Raw genomic sequence first — 17,743 nt, forward strand, 5'->3', positions numbered from 1 at the left:
ACTTTAGAAAATACCCATTTTGACTTATTCAGCATCATATTTGGTTCAACTGCACTTTGCCAGATGAGGTCTGTGAATTTTGTCTCCGATCATTCACACTGGAATCATGTTGAGAGGGGGCATTTAGCAGCGCCTTTAAATGCACACATGGGTGCTTAAGTATTGTATTAATATAGATAAGAAAAAAAGGTTCCTGCCCCTCACAAGCTTGTAGTTTATAGTTCGTTCTGTAACTAAGTGCAGTCATTTTTCCACTTTACAGAAACAGCAAAGCAACCTCAGGACAGAGCCCACTGCTCTGTAACACCTTTATTCTTAATAATAAGACCAGAAATGACAACAAAACTGCATTACTGAATTGTGGAGAGACGATAATCTCTTTTAAAGAGTTTATGGCTGCTGATCTACTCCAGGCTGCCCTTATAAAAAAAAAAACACTACCCAGACAATCGTGTACAGATGGAAAATGTTTGTTTCCATGTGCTGCACTCTCAGACTCTCAAGTAATTTGTAGTCAACCGAGGAAGCGGTGCTGTTTTTGTACAAAAAAAGAAGAAATATTCACATTTTTGTTCATGTTTGATTGACATGTTTTATATTTCACTTATGTTCTGCTCTAATAGAGAATGTCAACAGTCAGAGATAATTTGATTACCCTGGAAAATTTAAGAATTTTAAAAAATACATAAAATTTTTACTAAATACATTTTAAAGACACAAAATAACTGCATTAAAATCTGTGGAAGTCTGACGCAGTGAGGCTCGTACAAAGTCGGCAACAACCAATAAATGACATAGTTTATTAAATCAGACAGCAAATGCTACAAGTGAGCTACATTATTGCTCCGGCGTAATGTAAGAGACTGTCAGTGTGCATGCTTTAATGCCGAGAGGTCTCGGGCAGGGATTGATATTGCTTCATTTCAGCTTGTCGAGTTGTTTCTCTCCCCTCTGAGGACTCAGTGTACGCCACATTCATAACAGAGCAACAGAACGATCATCATCTGCAGAGTTTTACTATCACAATTTTCAGCAAGAGCAATAATAGTCATCACGGTACCACAACAATGTGATGATAACTTGGAGGAAATGGCAAGAAAAAACACTTATGGAGAAACAACAGTCCCTTTCCCCTCCCTCCTTATTGTTAATTATTCATACTAATGTATGATGTGCGTATATTGAAATTATATTCTACGCGAGTGAGCCATTGAGGGTAAGACAAAGGCAAAGGGTATCAGAGCTGGCAGCGAGTTTCCGATTTTGATGGCCCAGTGACTTCACACGGTATGAAATCAGATTAAACTAGATGCCATTTCTCCACCAATTAAAGCATTGGATTGTTAGTTTTGTAATTAGAAGCTGGAGAGAAATTTTAAATGTAAGGAGTGGGACTTTTGTTCTACTACTACTACACTACTGTCTTTTTGGTAAACCTCTACAGATTAAGATAAACACAGCCCTGTGTGAAAAGTTATTTGTACACTTGTCAGATACTTTATTGGGTACACCTTGCTAGTACCAAGTAGTACTTATGTAAAACATTAATTCTTTGTGGCATAGACTCAGCAAGAGCCTGGAAACATTCCTCACAGATTTTGGTTCATTTCTACATGACAGCCTTACATAGTTGGAGGCTTGTTATCCCTCAGAGCTGGAAGAGCCATCAGATGACAGCTACTATGTAGTTATAAATGAGGATGATATGGTCAGTAGCAATACTTGGTGTTTTAACTAGTGCTCAGTTGGCACAAGAGGGAGCCAAGTTTGGCAAGAAGATATCCCGCACACCACTGCACACTACCAGCAGCACGTACTGCCGATAGGCTACAAAGGTAAGATAGAACTGTGCTTTGTTTATATTCTGTTTATGCCAAATTCTGACCCTACCATCCAAATGTTGCAGCAGAAATTGAGGCTCATCAAACCGGGCAACATTTTCCAAATTTCTGTGGTCAAATTTAGATGAGCCTGTGTGAACTGTAGCCTAAGTTTTCCCATTCTCTGATGGCACCTGGTGTGGTCTTCTGCTGCTGTAGACCAGATAGGTGCTCTTCTGCAGATTTTGGTTATAACGTAACATAAAGTGATTATTTGAGTTTGAGTTCTCTTCTGACCTCTGCCATTAACAAGGCATTTTCTCCCAGAGGACTACTGCTCACTGGGTATTTTCTCCTTTTCAGACCAATCTCTGTAAAACTTAGAGATGGTTTTTGGGGAAAATCCCAGCAGATCGCCAGTTTCTGAAATACTCAGCCCAGCACGTCTGGCACCAACAACAATGACATGTTCAGCATTACTTAAATGACCTCATTCTGATTCTGTTTGAACTTGTCTATGTGATTAACCAATTAGATATTGGTGTTAATATACAGTTAGAAGGATGTAATTAAAGTCCTAGTAAGTATCTAATCCAATATCTAATTGGTAATTAAACAACCATAACAATATAACCACTTGAGTTTGCCTTGAATGAGGCCTATTATGTTCTTTTCTACCTCCCTATTTTCAGTTTTGGACTTTACTACAGTAGCTTTGCATGATTCACAGTTCTAAATAATTGTTATACTCAGCTTTGGTGCAGTTCCTTCGCTCCCCTCAAGCCAACTTTCTTCTGGCTGCCCCTCAAAACCAAAAGGCTTTGAACAGCAGACGGGTGGAGTTGCTGTGTCCCTGAGATCACCATGTTAAGGACATCTTGCAGATCAAAGAGTAGAAATAAATTCAAACTTAGCATTTACAGATCTTTTGGCTCGCAGGGATCACATGGACACACACTGATCTCAATATTGGATCCTTTGGTTGTTTATTAGGAGTATCCACCACAGTGTGTGTATATATATATGATGGATTACCAGGTTCCAGTAAATGCAACATTACATTTTAGGTCCTCTTCTGCTTTTATTATACATCTTAATATATTCACTACCGCTCTTATGTGGATGAAACATATAAAGAGCTTCTTTGATAGTCTGGATGATTGAAATCCTGAACGGCGAAACATTTCCTTAGACTAAATGATACCACAGCTGGCGAAGCTCTATTAACATCCCAACTAAGGCACTTGGTCCTTTATCCACATATGTCCAAACAGTTGTTTAAAAATCTGGTGCAATTGCATTTAATCATTAGTTATTATTAATTTCTGGCTCTCTTCAACAGCGTCTTCTGTCCCGTCTTCCTCCCCTCGCTCCCTGAGCCTGGTTCTGCCAGAGGTTTCCTGATAAAATGGAGTTTTTCCTTCACACTGTTGCCAGGTGCTTGTTCATCCAGGGATCACCTGATTGTTCTGTGTTATTGTAGGGTCTTTAACCTACCTTTTTTTTTTTAGTTTGTTTAGCTCAACAGTATATTACAGATTTTTTAACTCTGTATTTTGCCTCACTACCAGTGTCATCCTCCCAAAAGCTTGCAACCCCCCAACGATGGACACTTTTAAATTAGCTCTAAAGATCTACCTCCTCTTCACTTGCTGTTATGTGTCTTGCCATGTGAGTTTAGTGTTTTTGAAACTGGGTTTTTGGAGCTCTTGAATGTAAATGCATTTGCCCAGAAAGCACTTTAGGTCAGTTGCAGTTGTTTTAAATATGCTATATAAATTAAATGAACATGCTGTGACTAGACAATAAGAAAATGGACAACTTTAGAGGTATTTTATCAGGGAAGAAAAAACATTTTCAACTGCAATTACATTAACCTAAAAAGAATAAATTTGCAATGTATTTGTATCAAAGTACTGGAAGAGCCTGTTGTGTTAATGAAAGGGTCCACCAGATTCAGCAGTAGGCAGGCAGTTTGCTGTTGAAGGTTCAGCAGCTATAAAAGGACTGCTAAAGAAACAGGCTGACTCAAAATGCCAGCTGCTGTTGCTATTTAACTGGTGATATTCAGCATTTCAGGCTGAGAATTTATTCAGACGGCATCGCAACTCAGCCGCTGAACGATGGGAATGTGTTGAGACTGGTCCTCTAGTGGAAGTTAAACATCGGTCAGGCATTGCTGCTACTGGACAAAAGTCAGCATGAGATGCAGCTTTGCTAGAACTGTCTGGCCAAAGGTCAAAGGGGTCGCGCACGCATTACAATTGCATTGATCTGTATGTGTGTACGTGTGTGTGTGTGGTTTCTATGCTGCACCTGAAACGTGCCAAATCTAGAAGATCACTGTTGTGCTTGTGCCCGTGAGTGCGTCAGTACAGGCATGTGTGATCACTGGTGCTACATCTGACCATTTTTCTTAGTATTTACCTTTAGACTGGCATTTATAGTGTTTTTCTAATCCCACAAACCACTCAAACCAGCTTCTCAAAGCAAACTAACATGCTTTGCTGCTGTGCTAATATCTGCAAGTGGCATCTACATCTATGTGTCCGTCAGGGTTTTTTTATTTTATTATTATTATTTAGGAATGTATCTCTTTAATTAGCTGGGAAAAATACGAGTTAAAACCAGCTGCCTGAAATCTGAAAACAAATGTTCTGGTCTGACTGTACCATGGTGGTGGCAGAAGCCATGAGAAACACTTCTACAGTTTAGATTTTTATCAGCTGTTCAGCTAAAACAGTATATGCACACTGTGCAGTCACAAGCCTGCTGTTTTAAGGTTAAGCTTTTAAAAATAGATAGAAAATAAATTACAGAGTGCGTAAATCGGATGTGGACCAGGTTGTCTTTTTTCCCCTCATTTTCGTTTCAGAAGTGTTTTGTTTTTTAGCTGAAACAGTGTACTGGTATTTTATACCTATTCTAAAACGATAAGGCATTTTACGTTTTTAAACATTAAAACATGGTTAGTTTTGATAAACAGTCTTGGACTGCTGTGGACTTTAAACCATAACAAGAACCTCCGTGAGCAGCAGATGCAGGCTGCTTAGTCATCACAGCTCCGTAGATATTCAAAGTGAGCCCAAGAATTCACGCTTGTAAACAGCGGCGCACAAATCAATCCCCACTCATGGTCCACTTTAGGGACGCACAGATTGTGAAATTGTTGCTCAGAACAATAATTTGGCTGATGACAGGGTTCTTTGTTTGTTTGTTTGCTTTTTTGTTCGGATTTTATTTATACCAGCTTCTGAGGCAGGATAGCAGAGAAATCTTGTGCTGAGTGAACGCTCTCTGAACATTCGCCCAGCACAAAATGAATGTGACACAACACTGGTAAATGTCATCCTATTTGTCTTTAGGCCCACTGCAGTCCAGACAGCTTAGTTACAAACCTCACCTGCTGGAAATGTACAGACCTCTTATATCATATAACTTAACTCTGTGATACTGACACATTAATGTACATTTACTGGAAAAAAAAAGAATCTGCAGGCGTCTTTTTTGTATGTTTATAACATAGTGGGGCTTAACGACACAAAAAAGTTGGGATGCTGTGTAAAGTAAAGACAGAATGTAATGATTTATAAATCTAATAACCATTTTAAGGAGAAAATAAAATTAGGGCCATTCTGTATTTAATGGCAGCAATGTGTCTTAAAAGGAGAGCAACAAAAGGAAAAAAGCTAAAAAGCACCAGCTGGAGGAAGACTGCAGCTAATCAGGTTAATTGGCAACAGGTGAGTGACGTGGCTGGGCGCAAAAAGAGGAAGACTTTGAAGATCTCATCATCGACAGCGATTGCACGAATCTGGAGAAATCTCTGTGCGCAAGGCCCAAAAATCAATATTCAGACAGCACTGCATTAAAAACAGATGAGCTCAGGAACACTTCACAGTGATTTCCATCCATAAATGCAGGTTAAAGCTCTACCACGCAGAAAAGAAGCTATATGTATTTAAATGTGAACATCAATGTTGAAAGGTATATTCAGGTTCTAGATTAACACGTGCTCTCCTCAAGATGAGGCTTTTCTTTCAGCTAATCCCTTGTACACTTCAACATGAAAATGCAAAATTGCACATTCCATTTATAACAAAAGCATGGCTTCATAACAGAAGAGTGTGGGAATGGCTGAACTGCAGTCCAGACCTTTGACCAGTATGTGTCTCATCATGAAACAAAAACAACACAGCAGATCCAGGAGTGTTGAGCAGCTGGAAGCCTCGATCGGACCTTCAGTCGCACAAAACTCCAGCAGCTGGTCTCGTCTGTTCCCAGATGTTTACAGGCTGCTGTTAAAAGAATCAGGGATGCTACACAGTAGTAAACAGGACCATTTCCCAACTTTATGAGTCATGCTGCTGCCATCAAATTCAAAATGACCATTTGATTTTCTCAAAGTCTGAGATCTGCAAACCATTGCATTCTGTTCTTACTTATATTTTACACAGCATCACTGCTTTTCTGGAATTGGGTTTCATCCATCCATCCATCCATCCATCCATCCATGGATGGAATCATGTTTGTTCATATTGAAATCAATAGATTACAAACATACACATAAAGACATCTGTAGCTTCTCAGTTTTTTTCAGTGTATATGCGTTCTCCACATTTCAAGCAGATAAGGTTTCTAAACTAAAATCAAGACACTTCATACAGGGGAAACATGCCTGGGGTTTTCCCTCTGTAGAGTCTTTACACTAAAAAATATAGAAAAATAAAGTCTTGAGATGACTGCTGTTGCGAATCATCTTTAAAAATTCAATTGAGTCAGAATTGAGTTTTGCAATAAAAGAGTCCTGCTTGTTGATTTAATATACCCAGAGAAGAGGATAAATGACCTGGTTAAAACATCTGACTGTTGTCATATTAATGTTATTACAGCTTTATCAGAGCTGTGAGGTACATTTGTGTCCTTTTCAACAGTAGATACCATTTTGCCCTAAAACTGATCAGGTAAATGAAGTATGATCAGAAAGCAGTAGGAAAAAGCAAACAGGGTTTTGTCCTTTTTTTTTTTTTTTAACATTTTGCATGCTGTATTTGCCAAAATTACAACAGCAAGTTCAAGTATTTGATTAAATGGCATTTTCTCTGTCCTTATTTTAAAATAAATATAAAAGTCAAGATCCAAACTGCTACATGGCATCAGTTACTGAATTGGCTTACACGTTAACCGCAGCAAAACGGATCATTTCCACCAATTTTCCAGTCATTAAAAGAAATGATAGAAGAATTAAAAACAAAGTCATTCATTCATTTCGCTCTCATTCATGCACACATATCACATCTGTCTGCTGAACTTAAACACAGTCATTTCACTTACAGTAGTTTGAATGTTGGATGAAAAAGAAAACAAAAACAATCAACAGGCATAGAAAATAAACGCAGCGTTATCTCACAATCACACGGGATGTCTGGTGTCCGCCACAACTTTCAAGCAACGCACGCACAGCCACGTCATTCGGTCGACGCGGCACAAACATCCTTTTATCCGTCAACTTAAAAAAAAAAAAAAAGCGAAAAAATTTCAATGAGCTTGCATAGGGAAGCGTACAAAAGAAATGAGGCAAGGGGGCGGGGATGGTCAAAAGGTGCAGAGAGTTTTAAAAGTATGTACACGAGCAAAGAGATGTGCACCCTGTGTAGAGTCGACAAAACGACAAACTGAAGATAACAACCAAAAAAAAAGGAAAACAACATAAAATCGAGGCTTGACGGGCCCCTGTGCAGTGAGCGCGTGGGGCTCATTAGAGGAAAACCGGTGAGCCGGGGCCTTACGAAGACTGCGGCAGTTTTAAAAACGGGGTTAAGTAGGTTGGTACACCTGTGTGCGTCTACCCCTGTGAGGAGGTGAGGGTGACTCAGCAATTGGAGAAAGTCTTAAAGTGAGCTCTGACTCTGGGAGTTCTTGATGTTCTTAATCTCCAGCTCCAGCTGTTTGATGCGTACGTCCCTCTGGTTGAGGAGCTCCCTCAGCCGCCTGATTTCCTCCTGCTGCTTGTGGAACTTCAACCGCAGCTGTGGACAAACACACGCACGGGATAAGGAGTTAAACCACGGCTCTTGTGCCCACTGGAGACTCGGGGAACACGTCTGCCTCACTTTTAGGCTACAGGCTCAGTTAAACGTCTCTACTACAAACTGCTGCCGTCAAGGTAAAACAAGCCTCGAGTGGAGAAAAACAATAACTAGTGACACATTCACAGTAAGTGGGGTTTTAATGCTGCGGGCATGCAGTTTTCCACCTGTTTTTACCCCAGCTTTATAATCAAAGATGTAACAGAAACCTGCTGAATCTAAATTTTATCAGTGCATCGTATTTCAAGATGGTACTTCAGTAAAAGCTTCTTTTAAATTTCACACCCGATGCCCTTCCTGATGCAAACTCCAAACGGATTTGTGCCTCCTCTTGTGATCTTGTGATAAGTAAATGTACTTAATATTTTCCACCACTCATTACTCATGATGGATTTAGTTTGTTGTGCCTCTTTGGCCTCACGTTAAAGCAGTCTGAACCTTCTGAGTGCCACGGCTTCTTCAGGTTTCCTAAAAGTAACTACACAGGACCTAAAAACAGTTCAGTGTCTTTAGCGTACTTTCAGAATTTCTCCTCATTTGTGTATATATCTGTTTACTTGTAACAGTTTATCTTTTTCCAATGACACAACCTTAACTGAAGAATATCCTGGGACATGTACTCGACTTTCAGCGGATAAGTAACAAGTAGGACGCATTTCTATATTTCAAGTCCATTGCAAAGAATAACTGACTAGGATGCAACTAAATATAGCTCATATTGCTTTTACGTCTGCCTTTGTGTGTCTGTGAAAAAGCAAAACCATCCAGCACCTCATTCTCTGTTCTGGGAGGAGAGCAAAGCGTGGCATCTTCTCCGTTGGTGACGGGTGTCTGAATCCTGTCATCCACTGTGTGGCTGCTGTCCTCTTTGCTTTCTTTGGCTTCCAGTTGGTCCTGAATGTAAGCGAGCTGTAGCATGCACGGTCTGCCCTGAGACCTGCGAGTGTCTAGCGAGTTTTCCAGTGAGTTGCCCACTGCCTTCATGTCTGAGAAGGACTCTGCTATTTGACTTCCTGGCTTCAAAGACATTAGCAATGGACCTAGGAAACAAAGGATGCTGATCAGGGATTTAAAAATGGTAAATGGCCTGTATTTATATAGCGCTTTACTAGTCCCTAAGGACCCCAAAGCGCTTTACATATCCAGTCATCCACCCATTCAAACACACATTCACACACATTTAAACACTCATTAGACAAGCTAAAAGACTATTGAAAGGATATTTCATTTACCCACATACAAGTGAAGCACCGGAATATCAAAGGTAACAAATAAATGCAATTTCAGAGGCTACTGGACACAAACAGATCTCACGCACAATCTTTCTTTACTTCTAACCTTTGTCCATGCCACCGAGCCACTCCTCTGCAGTCAGAGCAGGCCTGTTTCCAGCCGTCATTGGATAGAGGTCCTCTTGGTACGACTCCGACTGGAGACACGTGCACGGCAGATTCAGAAAAATATTCAACATTAGGTCTGTGAAATGTGTTCAATTTGGATGTTTGTTTTTCTTTGTGCAGTGGTGTCTGCCATTTTTGTGCAACACTTACCCTGCGGGGTACAATCATAGAAAGAGGCTCGATGAGACTCTTGATTGTCACCAGTTTGTAGAACCTGAAGATTTCACAGGAGCTCACATCGAGGCCTCGCTTCGGCATCACACCTGCAGGTTAACACACAGACGCACACAGATTGTATTCATTCTATTTTCAGCATCAATATTAGTCAAGGTAAGATGTACTGTATTTATATGGGGACTCAAATCTTATTTTTTAAAAACACACTTTCCTCTGTCACCAGGAAATTCACCTGCAGGCAGAGCAGCAGGCAGTTAAAGGTTAACCTGTATCAGAGTAACTTTATAAAGCAGAGCCACTACAAGTCCACTTCACTAAGCGCTTTGGGAGATTCTAATATACATTTTAACCACAACAAACAGGTGAAATAACAAATCTATCAAGTGCACATGTGACTTTTTTGCTGCCTGTACACCTGACCTGAGCCACAACCCCTTCGATCAGCTGTTTTGGCTATGCAAATATTGGAGGCTTATTTGCACAGCAAATTTGCTTAAAGGTGCACAGTGTCATCACAGTAGGCGGAGTTTCCAAACAGGGTTCAACTGTCACGTCTTTTATTAACACTCACTTTAGGAAATAATGTGTCGGTGACATTAATAAAGTTTAAAATTGAGCGCGTGTTTATGTGCGTGTGTTCCTTACCCAGTCCTTTCTGAGGTAGTTGTGAGCGGTACTCTGTTAAGAAGTGAATGTATGGTTTTTCTGTGCTGATCTCATAGTACCTGATATTTCCATCACCCTAAAAAGATAAAAAGCGTAAGTCTCTGTAACAGTAATAAAGAATATTTTCTGTATGAAGCTTTTAATATGATTGTTATGATTTGTTTGGGGTTTTTTTTTTTAACATGTTTCAGAGTCCCACCTTCCCAGCAAGGTAGAGCATGTGTGTGTCGGGGTCGTAGAAAGGAAAAATGACCCCCGACGAACCGTCCAGGTTGTCTTCCAATAAAGGCGCGGACAGATCATCCTACAAACACACACGAGGATCAAAAACGTGTTAAAACACAAGACCTACGCGGCGCTGATGTAAACAACATACAGAAAATATCAAAACACTGACTGAAATCCAATGCTCCCTAAGAAGCACTCTGCAGCGGCGAATTAAAAACACTGAGCGCTCAATCCCTAATCCGAGCTTTGCCTTAATCCTCCACCCACGATACGCTCTAAATCATCACAACACGCCGGCCTGGCACACCAACTATTACTACTACTAGACTACTATGTGTGATGAGACTGGGTGATGACATAATCGCGATGTGACAAATAACTTTGGCTCCACTTGAACACGGGAATCAGTGAGCTGCTCAGGTAAACGTGCAGGGTTGCTGAACTGGTGCATTTCATCCACTAGGTGGCAGAGTTGCACTTGTGACAGGCTCGAGAGGTGTTTGGTAGTGAAGGAAGTATTCTGAGATATCATTAATACAACAACTTCTGACTTTACAAGAAAAAGAAATCCTCAAATGTTGTCAGAAAAACGCTACAAAAAATGTTTCCTTGTGCAAAAAAGGTCAGAACATGAACCTGGCTGCACATCAGATAATTTCACAGGTAAGAAAACTTTATCTCAAAGCTCAGGGGTTTAAATGATGTAGACCAGGAAATGAAGCTGCCAAAAGTCATGACCTCTCCAATGGTGACGTAATATGCTGACCATTACTTCACTCGTGTTACTATTAATACTCTGTAAGCTTAGATTTCACTTATTTGTGGCCCTTCTGTTGTTGCCAATTTCCCGATTTCTCCTCCTCCTGCAGTCCTGCTAAATTCCCTGGATATAAGTGTTCAATATATTAAACTTAGTACAAATTATTCACACCAGCCTGACTATTTTTAGCCAAGACTGCCCCCAAGGAACAGGGTGCTCTCATTATTCCAGCATCCAGACCAGCAGGTAAGCGCTGAGCTCACAATTACAATTGTTTACACGAATGCTTGTGCTGCGATATTTATTATCCAGAGTCTGTCCTGTCTTTGCAAATCCTCGTCAGAATGATCCTAATTTGATCAGAAATATCTACAAGTTTAACAAGTAATCGATGTGAGGAGTGTCGACTGACAAAAAAAACAAAACAAACACCCCCACCAGACATTTGCTGACATTAATGCTTTTCTTCATCAATTAGCTATTTCAATTAATATTCTATTAGTAAACATGTGTTCAATGTAAATAAACACGTGTGTGAGATCTCAAAAATGCCATTTTTACTATGAACATTTCTCTTTTTTCTTAACCTTTTGCTTTGCTACAAAAAACACAAAAGCTTTTTGTAAAATTGTGATATTTTGTTGCAAATGTCTTGCTGCATTGCTCTGTAACGTCTCTCACCTGATCCCACAGTGCTATCTGCCGATCATTGTAGCGCGACGTTCCCGATGTGAGAAGCATCTTGGTGTTTCCCAGGATCAGCACTTTACTGGCTCTGTGCGTCTTGCAGCTGCTTTCCTGCAAACGTGACACAGTACACATGACGTGCAGCATTAATCAATGAACCCCGATGAACATTTATGCCACTTATAAGTCATATAAAGAGGTTTGTGTTACACCACTGGGATGTAATATGTGTAGGAGTTCCCTGACTGGGCAAAGGAAGCAAGAAAAGACTGATGAACAGTGTGTGAATCACTGGCTGGTGACCCGGTGGGCTGTGGGGCTACTCTGTTATCCAGGCCAGGCCAGAGGTATCAATTCTGGCTGTGTGGTGCTGGATGAGTGCCTGGGTTCCCACGCAGGGAGCGGAGGGGGCAGTAACAAGTAGGGAACTCCCACTTATGTAATATTTGCTGTGATGCTACTGTGGACCAAACGCAGGCTTACAGTTCAATAATTTTCTTTTACAAATGAGAGCCAGTTTAGACAGATTGTCACATGGACTTTACGCTGGTCTGAACTTCCTACTGTTAAACGATACCATTTGCAGCTTCTGACTGAGGTAATTAAGCTTAAGTCTGAGTCTTCCACCTAAAATCAAAGTGTTTAAATTCAGATCACTTGCTGTTTTTCCCCCATTACAAAAAAAAGGGAAGATAAGAGAAGTGCACACGTGCACACAGCAGTACCCGCAGCAGCGTTCCAGAGCGCGACTCCATCAGGCGGACTTTCCTGTCCTTGCAGGCGGTAGCAAGAAGACTTCCATCTGTATTGAAAGACATGGACAAGACAACATCTGGGTGGTGACTGATGGTCCGCACGGGGTTCTTTATCACCGGCTCCGGACAGTCCAGGTTCCAGATCATTATCTGGAGGCGGAGAATCACACAGAGATCAACGCAGGTGGTTAGGCCAAGAAGTCAGACACATTAAAGGGTGGAAAGTAACTGGTGGTGTGCTACAAGTAAACCACATACGATTAAGCCGCTCAGAGGGCCGAGTAATTACAGAGAGTGGTACATAACGGTTGTGCGAATGGACATAACAGTGCATACTTTGCTTATCTCAAAGGAATTTGTGCTATTGCACTCAGCTGTGTGGATGAAAAGAGGCAGAATTGTTTAAACATGGGAGGCCAGCATGTGTGCAAATACAGGCAGTAACTGGAGCACGTATCTCTGGAGTTAAGACATCGCACCTACGGCCCAAAACGATCTGAATACTTAGGCTAACAAACAAAGTGCTCGTGATGCTGTGTAATGTAATATCTGAAATCTTTACAGGTCAGTTCAGTGTGAACTGCAGGGCTGCACTGTGACAGATAAGTGCTCTCGGTTTAGGTCACAGTGCTTTCGGAGTTCATGCCTCGTTATCTTATTGTCTATAAATGACTCCAGGCTTGTGTAAGAGGTGGTGTGTGTGTGTGTGTTACCTGGTAGTCATAGGCAGTACTGAAGAGGATGTTGTTAGCAGTTGGGTGCCACTCGATGAGGCCCACTCTGCGACTGTGACCCTGGAGCTCCTTCCACGGTACTGTAATATTTTTATACACACCGTGAGGAGGGATTTCCCACACTTTAACCTACAAACACACACAAAGAGGACCAAATTGATGAAGATCCGTGCCAGAAACAAACCATCTCTTTCTCAATCCACAAAGAACAGCCAACAGAGAAAGACATTTAAAACAAATAGCCTGAAACTAGGTTTTTTCCTCTCTCTCTACAGTGATTTGTTCTGAGCATCTGCCAGGTCAGAGCTGAGGAATGTGAGGAATGACTTCTAGCTCCTTTCTGAAGGCTATAAAATGATCTCCCTGCTGCAACATGCTCAAATCCCATGAAAATGACAACACGTCAGTAAACCTCACTGAAAATGGACTCTGTGTGCGTTTCGGTGTACAAACCGTGGCGTCCTCGGAGCAGGAGGCGATGCAGCACTCGTTGAAGGGATTCCATTTGATGTCTAACACGTTGCCCCTGTGGCCCGACACTCGAGGTTGCTGAGGGTCCACTTTACCCGTCTGGCAAAATTTAAAACACAAAACATGGACATTAGGGAAAATCACAATATTTTTCCTCTTGGAAACAAAAGTGAAACCACTAATCAGCTGCTCGCTACACTGTGGAATGAGAAATCCTTCTCCTCACATATCCTGTTATGAATAATCGGGCCCCATCTTATCTCACAGACGGACGGACGCCCTCTCTACTCCCTCCCGGCGAAAGGCGGGGTACACCCTGGACAGGTCGCCAGTCTGTCGCAGGGCTAACACATAGGGACAGACAACCATTCACACTCACATTCACTCGCACATTCACACCTAGTGGCAATTTCGATTATCCAATTAACCTATCCCCACAAGCTGCATGTCTTTGGACAGTGGGAGGAAGCCGGAGTACCCGGAGAGAACCCACGCAAACACAGGGAGAACATGCAAACTCCACACAGAAAGACCCTGGCCTGTTGGTGGAATTGAACTCAGGACCTTCTTGCTGTGAGGCAACAGTGCTAACCACCGTACCACCGTGCTGCCTTTTTTTCCACATTTATTTGTTTATATACCACTTTGCATTTAATCATTAGTTATCATTAATCTCCGTCTCTCTGCGTGTCTTTTGTCCCATCTTTCTCTCCACAACCCCAACTGCTCATGACAGATGGCTGCAACTCCCTGAGCCAGGTTCTGCTGGAGGTTTCTTCCTGTTAAAGGGGAGTTTTTCTTTCCCATGGTCACCAACTGCTTGCTCATAGGGAGATGTCTGATAGTTGGGGTTTCCTTTCTACTTTTGTAGGTTCTTTACTTTATAATATACAGCATCTTACACACGCACACACACACACACACACACAGACACACACACACACACACCCTGAGAAATAATATAGGTCGGGTTGACCCAGCCCACAGTGACTTGAATGGCATGGAAAGTCGTAGTGTAGGGTTAAGAGGAGTTCCCGGTTAAGTTAGGATGCAGATTTCCCACAGAAGTCTAAATCAAGCTTTATCCTTTATCTACAGTAACTGGCATGTAGTGACCATAACCCGAGCTGCACAGAACCAACATATAGAGGAAGGAAAGAGACGAAAAACAAAAAAGACAGCCTATTTAAAAACATGCAAAATAACAATTTTGCACTATACTGTACATTAAAACAAACTGTGCCAGCAGTCCCCTGAAGTGCCCTTGAAGGTTATGTTCGTAAAAATCACAGAACTGGTGTCTGTAATTTCAGAGTTTTTTTGTAGCTCAATCCAAGAAGTCGAGCTGCCCACATAAAAAGCAGTTTCCTTGACCTCTGTGCAGCCTTGTTACAGAGTTTGGAGAGCTCAGGCTGCCTCTATATACTTCTAACAGCTGAACTTTTTCTTTTGGCCAATTGTGGGCAGCGATATAACCTATCGACGTTAAACTGAGTGAATGTATGATAGAATAACATTAGCATTCACCTGGAGTTGCATTTGTCGTCAGCCAATGAATTCAACTGTTTTTGTTTGGGGGGGGGGGGTTTTCTCTACCAACTCCTCTGGGAAAATATCGGGATTTAGCTGCTAAGTGATGCTAAATAGGCAGTCAGCTATGTTAAAACCTAAAACTGATGAGAAATGAGAACAAAACACGAACAACAAAAGCCCAGACAGGCACTAAAAGACGTAGACTTTTGCTTTAATCTGAGTGAAACTGCAGATTTGGCGTTAATATCTGCAGGTCTGCCTGTATAAACATCTTCTTACGCACTGAGTGAATTTGGTGCTTATAAGTATTCCATCTATTTAGTCACAGCTCATCATAAACAGACTCATAATGGACAATTTAAAAAAAAAAAGAAATCAAACCAGGAGAGCCAACATTTCAGTCTGAGATGATACTGCTGCATTATGCAGCTAAGTAATCTGTAATGTAGCAACTCCACACCAGATTTTTCTTTTCCCCTTTACTTTGAGACTTGTACCTTGTGGCTACAACCACACTCGAGTGACATCCCTTGAGGACGTTTATGAGAGCTGCCTCTGGAACCACCAAAGGTAAGTGAAAATTCCATGTATCTAAACACGACGTGCTGACATGTGCAGGTTAGGGCGGGTATTTTCATTCAAGAAAAAAAAAGCCAACTCTACATGACAACATGACAACTAACTACTCAGACTGAAGGTGGAATTACACTAACTGTTTTTAACAGACACACAATGATACTCGTACAACGCGGAAGATTTTCCGCCTCAACAAGCCGGCTAATTGTTCCATTCGTATAAGCCGAAGCTCGTTTAAACTGACATTCCTGCTCAATAGCCTGTAGGTGCGTAAGGTGTGTTTGAAACAAGAAAATGACGTAACCATTATTTAAACTTCCAGCGAGCCCAACGCATGCACGCAAAAAAGTATTACATCTGCTCCTGTTTTTATATGCATTAACTACTTTCGTCACAGAACAACAGCTCATCTGTAACAGGCAGAGGTGGGATGTGGAGGCGATTGAGGGGAGGGAGTGCTGAAATTTCACATCCTTTGAATAGTGAAACGGAGGGGAAGAGAGGGGTCAGAACGTGAGTTATGTCATTCCTAAGCTCCTATGCAACTCTTACACATGCCAGGAGGATGGTGATAACTCAAACAGAGAGGCAAAGTAAAGAGAGGTGAGGAGCTTGATGAATCCCTCTGGACTGGAGATGTACAGAGAGACAGAGGATCTGTTTAGAACGTGAGGGCCGACTTTTATTTGTTCTGCTGTTGTGGCTGACATCAGCAGTGGATGTCATAACACGCATAAATCATGTGTGAAAGAGTGAAGGGGGAATGAGACAGACTAATGATGTGATATTTAGGTTGTAGCACATGAGCAGCCAGGGTTGTACTTTATTTAGAGATTCTTCAGGCTGTGTTAATGCTGAGCTATTTATAATCAGACCCAGGTGTGTATATCCATGCAGGAAGAACAAAAAAGAAGAAAGAGATGGTGAACAATTAGCAGAGACAATTCTGCCCTCCAAAACGTTCACTTTATCTGAGGTTAGAAGAAAAATGCTGAGAAGCAAGAGCTTTTTGGCTGATCTTTGCTCAAACATGTGCGAAATCTTTAGCGTGGTGAAAGTTCAGAAGGGCCATTTTGTTTTTGAATATATCTGTGAAACCAGAAAAGGAACAATCACGCGAATCCATTTTGAATATCACTACAGTCTATAGTGCTCTCAGAACAGTTTTTTCAATAAATTTGGATAATGCAACCCTTGTGCTCTCTTGGGAAACAAGTTAAAGTTTGAAGAAATTGATTTTTTTTAAAAATGCAGACATCTGGGAAACCTTTTTAAAACAGCCTAAAAAAATGAAGAAAAAGAAAGCGATGGAAAAAATTGTTTGATTTTTTTTGTGTGGAAATCCTAATTTGTTTGATAAGGCCTCAATCACGCTTTCCTCAACTGGCTGCTGAGTGGTTGCTGAAGGTCACGTGCTGTTGCTAGGTGGCATTGGTCACAAAGAAAGTGCTGCACGAATTCTTTTAGTTACTAGCGTATTCCCACAGTCGCCTGTAGTTTGTATAGAAGACGCAGACTCGTCTGCAAACACTCTTCAACTACTCACCAAGTGGTAGTGAAACTGTGAAAATGTAACACAAACAGGAAATGCAGACCATGTCAAGTACCCTCTTTGTGACTGATCTCACCCAGCAACCACTTGCAAACCAGTTGGGGAATACACATTTTTCCCTAGCATTTGTTGCTTGCCAGGAGGGCCCTGACCTGTCTGTAGATCTGCATGTCTGAGGCCTTAGATATTAACAGCAATGTGACATGATGCTAAGGAACAACTAATGCTCATACAGTTAATCCAGTGTTTTCTTTATTCTAATAACTGAGATCATGTTTGTTTGCTTTTGCCTTCA

The 17,743-nt window shown here is 41.3% G+C and overlaps 1 protein-coding gene across 4 annotated transcripts in view; it reads right to left on the minus strand.

The window, feature by feature from the left end:
- Positions 1-5,022: 5,022 nt before the first annotated feature.
- coro2aa (coronin 2Aa) overlaps positions 5,023-17,743 on the minus strand; it is a 42,879-nt gene continuing 30,158 nt past the window's right edge. For all 4 annotated transcript variants that reach the window (XM_082535103.1, XM_082535102.1, XM_082535104.1 and 1 more), the window contains exons 3-12: positions 13,770-13,886; positions 13,296-13,445; positions 12,553-12,732; positions 11,822-11,938; positions 10,352-10,456; positions 10,132-10,228; positions 9,460-9,572; positions 9,248-9,338; positions 8,681-8,949; positions 5,023-7,849 (exon numbers count right to left, since the gene is read on the minus strand). In XM_082535103.1, the coding sequence (XP_082391229.1) occupies positions 7,712-7,849; positions 8,681-8,949; positions 9,248-9,338; positions 9,460-9,572; positions 10,132-10,228; positions 10,352-10,456; positions 11,822-11,938; positions 12,553-12,732; positions 13,296-13,445; positions 13,770-13,886 (1,377 nt within the window). In that variant the 3' untranslated portion in view covers positions 5,023-7,711. The remainder of the gene's footprint in view (positions 7,850-8,680; positions 8,950-9,247; positions 9,339-9,459; positions 9,573-10,131; positions 10,229-10,351; positions 10,457-11,821; positions 11,939-12,552; positions 12,733-13,295; positions 13,446-13,769; positions 13,887-17,743) is intronic.

This window comes from Aulonocara stuartgranti (assembly GCF_965226115.1).
Source record: "Aulonocara stuartgranti genome assembly, chromosome: 6".
NCBI lineage: Eukaryota > Metazoa > Chordata > Actinopteri > Cichliformes > Cichlidae > Aulonocara > Aulonocara stuartgranti.